The sequence below is a fragment of the Pelobates fuscus genome, chromosome 5 (genome assembly GCF_036172605.1).
Source record: "Pelobates fuscus isolate aPelFus1 chromosome 5, aPelFus1.pri, whole genome shotgun sequence".
Lineage (NCBI taxonomy): Eukaryota > Metazoa > Chordata > Amphibia > Anura > Pelobatidae > Pelobates > Pelobates fuscus.
The window spans coordinates 208890094-208902722 of NC_086321.1; the positions used below are offsets into that span (position 1 = coordinate 208890094).

Genomic DNA, 12629 nt, shown 5'->3' on the forward strand with positions numbered 1-12629 from the left:
CTTTTACGCTATATTCTTGCACTTCTCCCATTTAACATTGCCTTACAGACAATACAATGTTTAACTATAGTATCTTCATAGTTTCCTTAAACATTGGAGACAGGAATATAAATGTGTATTCCTGTCACTATAGCTTTAATAACACTGTTTAGGTTACTCCCCCAGCCTAACAAAGTTAAAAACGTTTTTTTTTTTTTTTTAATTTCAGTGCTGAGTGGGTCTGAGGCTGGCTCCTCCCCATTCTGACTCCTTGGTTTATATAATCCAAATTGACTCTTCTTCTATCCAATGCTTTCCTATAGAAAAGAACTGGGAGGTTATTGGACATATGCTGCGCTACTTCAATCAGCATCTCTTCTCCAAGATGCATTGAATCTGTGCACCTCTATGGTGAGCGTTCAGGATCTCTCTGCAAAGAGGGGAGAAGCTAAACGTCCATGGTGCAGCACTGACCCAGGAAGCACCTTTTTAGTGGCTGTCTGAGTGCCACTAGAGGTGTTCCAAGGCAGTAATGTAAACAGTTTTTTCTCTGAAAAAGGCAGTTTATATTAAAATGCCTGAAGGGACTTGCTATATATATATATACACATACACATACACACATACACACACCAGAACCACTATTAATATTTAGTTTTAGTGAATATAGTGTCCCTTAAACATTGCGGTAAAACTTTGATTTTGCTTTTCACATAAGGTTTGCCATTAACTTTTTTTTTTTTTTTTTCTTTGAGGATTAGCTTAGTTACCGGTGGTATACATCTAGTTAACAACAAATTTTTGAGGTGTGAAAATTTAATGTAGAAATCCACACCTCCAAGGTTCCTCCAAAGTGGGTACCTGCGAGTCTTGTGCTCGGCAAACAGATGTGTTGTCTCTATGCAGCATGATGGGTGCAATGTTTTGGCCTGGTTTTGCCATCTGAGCTGGATTGTCATGTGACATTTTGATAGAAAACTGAGCATTGTATGGGGGAAAAGGTAAAAAATCAAATTTCCAGGACATTTAATACTCCTTTCTGTCTCATTTTCCCCACAGTGGATAAGAGATTAAGAATTTGCAGGCATATGGAGTAATTAAATTGATGGGGCTATTTTGTCTTAAAAGGAAATTTCAGAAAAAATAGTATGTTCATGAGATGTCTTCTCAAATTTCTGTGAATGACAGGATTTATATTTTAATTTGAGAGGATTGACTTTTCCCTTTTTTAATATGGGTTAATGTCATATTTATTCACTTGAGCCAATGATCACAGTATAATTTTCTCTAACTTAAAAATAACACCTACACGTAGCAGCAACTTTTTCAGAGTAATCTTTCCTGAATCCAAACAATGTGTTTTACTACCCACTGTATAACACCTATTATTTAGTATGACTTAATATAGAAAGCTACATTTATAGGGTTGTCCAGTTTCCAGCATGACTGTTAACCAAATACCATGGCAGCATAAACCCTTTCTTCCTGTTTTTTTTTTTTTTAAATGTTTATCCACTGTTCTGTGGTTTGAATTGTACTTTTTAAAAGAAACATACCACCCGATTGACATACACTGTGTAGCTCTTTTACTGCGATAAAGACTATCATAAAGGGTCACTCCAGTTTGACGTTAAGTTTAGTTATTAAAGTCATTCTGTACATACCCATGGTTAATAGAAATTAGTTGAGACATATCAAGCCATCCTTGCATTGAGTATTTGCAACACTGTAATTTAAAGGACAGATTTACTTCCCCATGTACCATAATTGGTTGGGGGGGACGTAACATTTTTAACTGCTGGTTAATAGGTTTATTTTTTATGAATGAAAATACTAGCAGTTGTATATCCAAATAGCTGCTTCATTAAGGTCTCATAGACTGCATTCATCAATCTTTGACAATGCACTCAATCCTTTTACCTGTCCGCTTGTGGAAATTGGGTGGACATATGGCAGTGATATTTGCAACATTCTGTAGTACTAATTAAGTGGAAAGCAACTGGGAGCTCTTGCACAGAAAACTCATAACCAGACAACATTAAAGGGACACTATAGGCACCCGGACCACTTAATCGCAAACATTTAGGTGCACTCTCTCCTTAACCCTGCAATCTAAAATTTGCAGTTTTGGATAAATTAAAATATTTATATTGCAGGATTAAATGTATGCTGTAGTGTTTTAAATACAAATCTGTATTCCTAACGCTATAGTCCCCTGTGTTCGGCAAATGCATGGCATACTCATCCAATGCGTGTTCGGTTTCACCCTCGTTGCTGATATGGGAGGAGGCAGTGAGTGAGTTCCTCACCGCCATAATAAGGTGAGTGTATAAAGGAACACCGGAGTCACTATAACCACTACTGGTTAATGTGGTGGTTTGGGTGGCTGTAGGCTTTTCAATGTAAACACTGCTTTTTCAGAGACTATGAGCTGAATGTTCACCATAGTGATGCATTGATTCAATTCCATCTATTGTACAGCGGGATGGAATCTGACAGGGCTATATAAGTAATATAATAATGAGATGCTGATTGGTGCCGTGTGATATTTTCTTCAGCAGCAAAGTAAAACAAATATACAAATCTCTATTTTCTGACTGCATGTACTACTTCCTCAATGCAGCTGCTTGGACAGACACAATTAAAAAGATTAGAGGAGCTGTAGAAAGTCTGAAGGAAAGGGCTTGAAAATGTATACCCTTTTGTTTGAAACCTAATTGCCAAGCAAAAATATTCTGGCTGTAGAAAAAATGTGTGGATACAAAAGGGGAATTGTCATTTTCCAGCATGTTTAATATTTACTAATTACTCTGTTTATAGAATATATTTGCAAGGTACTAAAATTAAATTCAATGTAGAACTCCAGGCCTCATCATACAATTGTAGATTATGATAGCTTTAGTGTAAAACAATTTTAGTTTTAGGAGATAATTATTTTGCAATTATCTAGTTAATTTGCTCAAATACCAGCACAGTTCATAACATCAACTATCAAAGGGACACTGTCGGCACCTAGAACATTTCAGCTCAGTGAAGTTGTCTGGGTGCCATCACCCATAACCCTGCAAGTGTAATTAGTGCAGTTTTTATAAACTGCAATAATTACCTTGCAGGGTTAAGTCCTCTTCTAGTGGCTGTCTACCAGACAGCCACTAGATGGACTTTTGGTCGTTTAAGCGAAGCATGAGGATCTCTAGCGTCACCAGAATCCCTGTAGGAAAGCATTGTATAATAATTGATACGAACACACCGAAAAAAACATACCAACACACCGAAAAAACTGAAACACTACATTGTGAGTAGAATGCCCAAAAATTTCATAAAATTTGCTCCAATTGAAGTTATTCAGAAACAAAAGAGAAATTATTGGAAAGACATCTAATTAAAATTGGAAGGCATAATTTTTATAAATAATAGCTGTCATATTAGCAATCAAAGTATCAGATTTTAATATAATATATAACCAAATATATATCTATATCCCAACCTAAATGTATAACCAAATAATACAAACCCATAATACCATGATTAAACACATAAAAACATCCACGTGAAGCAGAAACAGATAAAAGTTTTAAAATGGAAACTAGGTCCCAAGAGGAAGGAAAAATGTTTACCTCCTGTCATTATTAAGTTTACAGTACACTAAAGCTAGCATTAGCTACAATTTTATTACATGACTGCTTCATGTTTTGCATTTTAATGGGAAGAAAGAAGAGCAAAAAAAGCGCGGGAGAAGGGCCAAAGTAAAAATCCTGTGTGAACGAGCTCCCTAGCCAGTTTCAGGGACCCTGGAACGCTTGAGCCCCAGCTTGGCTCGGGTCTCTCAGAAACTCTTCTACCCGACCAGACTGCAGCTCTCTTCTTCCAAGCAGGTATCGTCCCCTCTGCCTTTGGTTCTTCAGCTCCTTTCCCAGGCAGGTATCCACAACTCTGTCTGTACTGTGACAAGCTACTGCTTTTACAAAGGCACTTGTGGCTCTCAGGCCTAGCTTCTTTTTATTTTTTTTATTTATCCTGACTACAGGGACCATGCAGCCAGCCAACAGGTATGACGACTCTGTAACTGATAAATGCAAATAATCGTATGGGAAATCATACAGAGACTCATAATAACATTTCTAAAAAGGTAGGGAAGACAATAACACAAATGGAATACATGCTCCACAGCTAAATCCACCTAGTTGGTTGAGAGCATCAGCAAGATAGGAGAGCACGCAAAACATTTAGGACTAAACAATTACATTCCACACACATACCCTGCACAGATAATGGGCACAGGGTGACTTAAACATAGGAGTCATCCAGATACCTACTTCAAGTGTCAATCTAATGCTCCCAGTGATGGTGACTACCGTCACACCCTGAAAGTATCTTTACGTGACCCATATGCTGAACACATAATATCCGATAAGGAAGCTCTTGACACAAAGGCTAGTGTGCCCCAAACTGAATGAGACCCTAAATGGAAGTCCACTCCTGCCAGGGAAATAAGCCATCTACCCCATCTCACTAAGATGATTGTTAAGGCAGGTTTGCGTGGTCTTAACATATGACAAGAGAGAGGATGAGGTAACCCTTTGTGAGAAGCATTTGAAGCGAGGGTAGGATAATGGGATCCTCATGTGATAATTCCAGCAGATCTGGGTACCAGGCCTAGTTCTGCCACCATGGAGTGAACAATAGGACTGACAGTTGTCATCTGATCTGGTGGAAAACCCTCTCAATCATTGCAAAAGGTGGGAAGGCATATGCCATTGAATTGGTCAGTCTTGGAGAAATGCGTTCACACATTTCGGATCCAGGAGCCAACAGAAGAAAGTAGGAAGCTTGTGGTAGTTTCTGGAGGCAAAGAGGTCCAGCGTGAATTGCATTACCATTCCTGCACGTGTAGGAGTCACCATTAAAGTTCCAATCAAACCTTCGAAGTGATCGGTAACTTCTGATCATACGATGGTCTGGTTCTGAGGTATTTACTATCCACCCATGGCACATACCTTTAGTGAAGGGCTCCCGGCCTGTATGGAGGCTAATAGCAGTTCGCCATTGCGTGCTAGAATGTGGAAGGGGATCTGCTTGAGTTGAAGAATGCGCAGCATCTTCTTCCGAATAGCTGCGATCTTTGATTGTGTAAAATGGAGGACACAGTTTCTGCAGTCTATTTCAAAACACAAGAATTGAACAACTTGAGTGGGGATTGTCACGAACACACCCTACTTCAAGAGTGTGTGTGATGTAGTTGTGGTGGTGAAGGGGTTAAATTTCACTATTTGTCTACACTAGACTGGAAATAATGATAAAATCACACTTAAGCATAATAATACAAATATTACTATTTTAACGCTGCCACCACCAAGATAATTTATAAATGGGGTGCCTTGGTCCCCCAGGTAAATCAATTATAAAAAAAACACCAAATACAACTTAGCACAATATTCATGGAATTGCAACAATACTCATTAGTCTCTTCAGGCAACGCGAAGGCAGAACATAATAAAGGAATATTTATTATGAACCAAGAATAGCCACAGTGCATACAAAAATATAGATGACAATCAAAATTCTTTACACCAACAACAGATAAAAACAAAAGGGATAAAATAACAGAAAGTCCTAATCACTTACTCAGCTCTTCAAAGTAAAATACTTCTGCCGCAGGGGGTCTATGGTAGGAAAGATGGTGACTCCATTAGAATTAGATTCTGCCCCTCAAGCACACTTGAGTATCACTAGAGATATACCCTGTGGATTACCATGCCTCACCCAGAGGTGGAGTTAAGGCATATCTATAGAGACACTAATGCCTCGTTTCCACTGAGCGGATCGGTTCAGGTCGGTTCGGTACGGTACGCTATTTTGAGTGTTTCCATTATGAAAGTGGCCCATACAACCGAACCAAACCGCACCATTCATGGTCCCCCTTTAGATGTAGGGCCATAGGAAATGGTACGGTACGGTTAGGGCGGAGCTACTGGCGTCACACAATACATTCCACTGATTGGCGGACAGAAAAACGTCAATGCTCACGTCAAAGGCAAGCGCGAAATAAACACCACGTCGCCGTTTAGTCCAGATAATAGGAGAAGGATGCCTGCAAACAACAGCAAGCTCTGGTCGGCTCAGGAACTATCCACTTTCCTAACTATAATTGGCGATAGCGTTATTCAGAGTGAGCTTGATGGATCAGTGAGAAATGAAAAGGTGTATAAAGATATTTCTCAGCGGATGGCTGCTGAGGGATTTGAACGGACATCGGGTCAGTGTAGGGCAAAGCTTAAAAAGCTGAAAGGCCAATATAAAAAAATTAAGGATGCCAACAGCCGTAGTGGAAACAGTCGAAGTAGTTGGAAGTGGTACGACGCCATGGACGCCATTTACGGTCATAGGCCGGCAAACCAAGGCAGGGAGGGCGGTCTGGACTCTGCATCTACACTCAGGGCCGCCATCAGGGGGTGACAACCGTGACAGTTGTCACGGGCCCGGCGGCCCTGGGGGGCCCGGACTGCTCGGGCCCCACTTTCCCTCCCTGCACACATAGATAGCGAATATCGCTATCTATGTGTGCAGCCCCGGGCCCCCGGCTCCCTGTTACCGCAGAGGGGGCCCAGGCAGCACACTGCTTCTTCTCTTCTCCTCTCTGCTAATAACGCTCGCGAGACCCGGTTGCCATGGCAACGCTCCGCTTGTCTCGCGAGAGTTATTGGAGGAGAGAAGAGGAGAAGCAGTGTGCTGCCTGGGCCCCCTCTGCGGTAACAGGACGCCGGGGGGCCCCACCATGCCACCGGACCACCGGGGATGGAATCTCCCCCCTCCCTAGACACAGGTAAGCAGGGAGGGGGGAGAAACAATTTAATTAATTAAATTATTATTATTTTTTAAATAATGTTAAAATGCCCCCCCTCCCCCTCCTCATTGGACATTTACACACACACACTACATACACTGACACAACACACACACACACACACACTACATACACTGACACAACACACACACACACTACATACACTAACACAACACACACACACTGCATACACTGACACAACACACACACCACATACACTAACACAACACACACACACTGCATACACTGACACAACACACACACTCTGCATACACTGACACAACACACACACTCTGCATACACTGACACAACACACACACTCTGCATAGACTAACACAGCACACACTGCATACACTAACACAACACACACTGCATACACTAACACAACACACTCTGCATACACTGACACAACACACACTGCATACACTAATACAACACACACCGCATACACAAACACACACACTGCATACACTAATACAACACACACTGCATACACTAACACACACAGTGCATACACTAATACAATACACACACTGCATTCACTAATACAACATGCACTCTGCTTACACTACACACTAACACACTCACTGCATCCACTATACTGACACACACTCTGCATTCGCTACACATTACCGCACTCTGCATTCACTACACTAACACACACTCTGCATCCACTACACACTAACACACTCTGCATTCACTACACTAACACACACTCTGCATCCGCTACACACTAACACACTCTCTGCATTCACTACACATTAACACTCTGCATTCACTACACTAACACAGACTCTGCATCCGCTACACACTAACACACTCTCTGCATTCACTACACATTAACACACTCTCTGCATTCACTACACTAACACACTCTCTGCATTCACTACACTAACACACTATCTGCATTCACTACACTAACACACTATCTGCATTCACTACACTAACACACTCTCTGCATTCACTACACATTAACACACTCTCTGCATTCACTACACATTAACACACACTCTGCATTCACTACAAATTTACACACACACTACATTCATTACACTGACACACTCTGCATTCACTACACCCTAACACACACTCTGCATTTATTACACACTAACACACACTCTGCATTCACTAAACTATGCACACACTCTGGATTCACTATACTGACACACACTCTGCATTCACTACACTAAAATACACTCTGCATCAACTGTACACACAGCATCCACTACACAAACATCCTGTATTCACAGTACACACACTACATCCACCACAAATTGAAACATTCTGCATTCACTATACACAGACAGTGTCTAATACACACACTTCATCCACTACAGACACTGCATCCACTAAACACATTTCATCTAGTACATACAAACACTACCTCCACTACACAAACACACACTACATCACTGTACACACACTACATCCACTACTCAAACACTCTCTGCATTCACTACACTAACACACACTCTTCATCCGCTACACACTAAAACACCCTTTGCATTCACTACACATTAACACACACTCTGCATTCACTACACATTTACAAACACTCTGCATTCACTGCACTAACACACGCACTACATTCATTACACTGACAAACTCTGCATTCACTACACACTAACACACACTCTGCATTCATTACACACTAACACACACTCTGCATTCACTAAACTATGCACACACTCTGGATTCACTATACTGACACACACTCTGCATTAACTGTACACACAGCATCCACTACACAAACATCCTGTATTCACAGTACACACACTACATCCACCACAAATTGAAACACTCTGCATTCACTATACACAGACACTGCGTCTAATACACACACTACATCAACTATAGACACTGCATCCACTAAACACCTTTCATCTAGTACATACAAACACTACATCCACTACACAAACACACACTACATCACTGTACACACACTACATCCACTACTCAAACACACTCTGCGTTCACTATACACACTGCATCCGCTACGCTAACACACTCTGCATTCACTGCACAAACAGTATCTAATGCACACAAACACTACATCCATTACACACATTCTAATTCACTGCCACTATACACACCACATTCAGTCCCGCATCATTGTCAGCGGACTAGGTAGGGCGTGGGCGGGCCCGGGAGGGAGGGGGAGGGGGGGTAGAGGAGGAGGGGGGGGGCCCAGACCTTGTGCTTTGTCAGGGGCCCCAAAATTTCTGATGGCAGCCCTGTCTACACTTCTCGAATCCATGATAGAACCCGTTGGTAAGATTTATTTTTTTCTTAATTTGCATTGGCTTTCGCTCTGCTAACCATTTATAGATTCACTGAACAAAACCATTAACTATTTGCACCAAAAAACACATTTTATTTGTACAGTGTACTGAACTATTGATCTGTGCATTTTCAGATACAGTTGAAGGACTCTCCAATGATACCTCAAGCTTTTCATATGTTTCTGACGATGGTCCATCAACGTCGTTCAGCAGCACCAGTACGATTACGTCAACACCGACCACAAGACCCAACCGCAGAGTATGCCCAGTGCACCCCGGCACACTGGTAAGACATGCTGTTCAGAGTGAACATTGTAATTGTGCATTTTCCTTACTTTTAATTTACAGCAAACTGTGAACTCACTCAAAATGCTTCTATATGTAGTTTGTTTGCATAATTAAATCCATAATCATAATTGTACATTGTCTGTATATACTGCTATTTAACCCCTTAAGGACCAAACTTCTGGAATAAAAGGGAATCATGACGTGTCAGACACGTCATGTGTCCTTAAGGGGTTAAATTCCATTGTATTTTGAGCTTATCTTAAGTATATTGTGTTTAGGGTGTTTATTTTACTTTGTGCTTATACTGTTCTTATGTGTTACATATTTTCCTTATTTACATTATGTTAAATGATAGATATCCACCTGTTTTTTGTACCAATTGCTAAAAAAAAAAAGCACTATTATGGCCTTTTGTATATTCCAGGTGATAGGAGACGGTTTCAGCTGGATTTGCGCACAGTCATGGAGGATATGCGGGCAGCAGAGGAAAGGCAGCAGGAAAGGATGGAGAACCTTTCTGAGCGGCGCTTTCAGGCACTGCATCAAGATGCCCAGGAAGCGAGGCGCCAGGAGGCAGAAATCGCCCGGCAGCAGATGGAGCAGTTGGCTAACTTCAACCAGGCCTTCCTTGGTGTCCTTGGGCAGCTTGTTCAAGTGCTGGGAGGCAGTCGTGATCCCAGGTCACCGCCCAGGCAGTAGTTCCTTTCCACTAGCACATGACCTGTACACTTCTTTATTTTATTTTTTTGATAATTACATTTATTTTTGCTTTTTGTAAATAATGTTTATTTGTAAATATATTTTTTTACTCTGTACTTGTGAGTATATTTTGAAAGATCACTTTTTTATTAGAATAAAAAACAGGAGAGACTTTTTGTGTGTGTCTGATTAAATTTAAAACTTTATTAAAAATTTCTTAAATGTAATAAAACCGTAATAAAACGTTAATAAAACCAGGGTAAGAAATTAAAGGTTGAGGTGCCGCATGAGAGCCTGACGTATTTCACTGCACTCTTCTTCGCTATCCAGTGTAATTACCCGTCCTGGCTCTTCTGCAGACGTATTCCAATCCTGGTGGAAGTCTTCTCCATGTCTTTCACAAAGATTGTGAAGAGCACAGCAAGTAAGCACCATGGATTTGACAAGTGCAATGTCACTGTCATTCCTCTTCATAAGACAATGCCACCTACCCTTAAGTCTTCCGAATGCATTTTCAACTACGACACGTGCCCTGGATGTTTTCTTGTTGTAGGTTTGTTGTTCTAGTGTCAGGCGGCCATTGTCAGGAAATGGTTTCAGGAGCCAATTTTGTAAAGGGTAGGCAGAGTCCCCGAGCACATAATAGCCAACATTCACCCCCCCAATGTTCTTAGTGCAAACAGGATACAGGCCTCCCTGGCCAACCCAATCCCAAAATGTGGACAGTCGTAGAACCCGAGCATCGTGCAAGCTCCCAGGCTTTCCTACGTTCACACTCCAGAATAGTCCTTTTCCATCCACTACTCCTTGGAGGATGATGGAATGCCACCCTTTTCTGTTGAAGTAGTCAGTGTGGTATTCTTGTGGTGCTATTATTGGTATGTGTGACCCATCAATAGCACCAACACACTGTGGAAGGCCCCACCTGTTCTCAAAGTAGTCAGCCATGTCTTTAAGCTTTTGCCAGTCCGGAAAATGAATAATTTCAGTAGCTAGCAATGTGCATACAGCCTTACAAAAGTTCTGCACACACCGGCACACTGATGATTTACTGACACCAAAAAGATGACCTATACTTCTGTATTCACTGTTGGTAGCCAGCTTCCACAGTGCAATGGCAACTCTTTTCCTCACAGGCACACAAGCTCTGAAGTTGGTGGTTTGCTTCTCCATCGCTGGACCTAGCTTTGCACAAAGGTATAAAAATGTTTCCTCAGACATTCTGAAATTGTGCACCCACTGTGTGTGTGTGAATCCAGGGACGGTCACATCCCACCACTCATTGGCGCGGCGGAGAGCCCAAATGACTGGTCGGCGGCGCTGTTTTGACAAAAGGAGAAGCATCTAAAAAAATAAACAAACAAAAAAGGACAGATGTTACTATATCACTATTAATACAACAAAATACTTTACACGGACAGATAGCATCATGTATAAAAGCGATCAACAAAAATAACATAAGGAGTATTTATGTATAAGGTGTAATTCTTGATTTTTACAAATGTGTGCAACATGATGTTGTTAAATACATAATGTATTTCCTTCCCATCTTGTATTAGATTTTTAACATATTCAGTATTATTTTTAATTTTTAATACGTGTAGAACTACATGACATATGGCATAAAGTTGCTTACCCTATAGCGCTGCCGTCTTTGTCTTTGCCGCACAAAGGTGTACTTCTCCTCCCGGCTCAAGACCCAAGCCATAAGTTTTCTTCTCTTTTCTGCTGTGTTTCTCTTCGCCGCTCGCAACCTTCTCTCATAAAGTGCGGCATGTACTTTGATTTCAAAGAACCAAAAGCCAAATAGAGCAAAGACGAGCTGCTGGATGACCTCCATTATTGTTATTTGTAGCGTCACGTATGTTGTCGACCAAGTGTGTCGTCACACGCATTTGGCGTAAACCACGCAAGCCTCCAGGCGTTCCAACTTGCAGTGGAAACGCTCGCTGGAATAGGCCGGACCATTCAAAACCTTCCAAAATGTACCGACCCGAACCGATCCGCTCAGTGGAAACGAGGCATAAGTGACCACCTCCTTGTGTCCAGACCAACATCCATATGGTAAAACCCTTTTCACATTCCTATGCAATTTACATTAACCCGTCTGTCATCTGACCTTTCATACAATCAAATTAACTAGGGATGCACCAAAATGAAAATTCTGTGCCGAAGCCGAAAATTCAGGATGCCCTTGGCCTAAAACCGAAACTGACTTTTTTCCCCCCAAATGATTTTTAAGTTTTTTTCCTATAGGTTTTTTAATCTTAGACTTTTTAATGAATTTAATTAATCTAATATGAAAAACTTCCCTTCTCTTTTAGTGGTCCCCCCTGCTTAATGTTCCTCTCTCCCCCTCTAGTGTTACTCTCCCCTCCCTCTTTTTTTGTGTTCTTTCCCCCCTCCTCTCCAGTTCCATAGTGTTCTTTTCTCCCCTCCCCTGTCCCAGTGTTCTTCCCCCCTCCCCTGTCCCATAGTGTTCTCCCCTCCTCTCCTGTCCCATAGTGTTCTCCCCCCTCCCCTGTCCCATAGTGTTC

At 41.5% G+C, this 12629-nt stretch overlaps 1 protein-coding gene across 1 annotated transcript; it reads right to left on the reverse strand.

Annotated features, from left to right (window-relative positions):
* Window positions 1-10359: 10359 nt before the first annotated feature.
* LOC134612176 (putative nuclease HARBI1) lies at window positions 10360-11932 on the reverse strand. Its single transcript, XM_063456531.1, has 2 exons — window positions 11729-11932; window positions 10360-11436 (listed from the first exon to the last, which is right to left on the reverse strand). The coding sequence occupies exons 1-2, from the start codon at window positions 11930-11932 to the stop codon at window positions 10360-10362; spliced, it is 1281 nt and encodes a 426-aa protein (XP_063312601.1).
* Window positions 11933-12629: the final 697 nt, after the last annotated feature.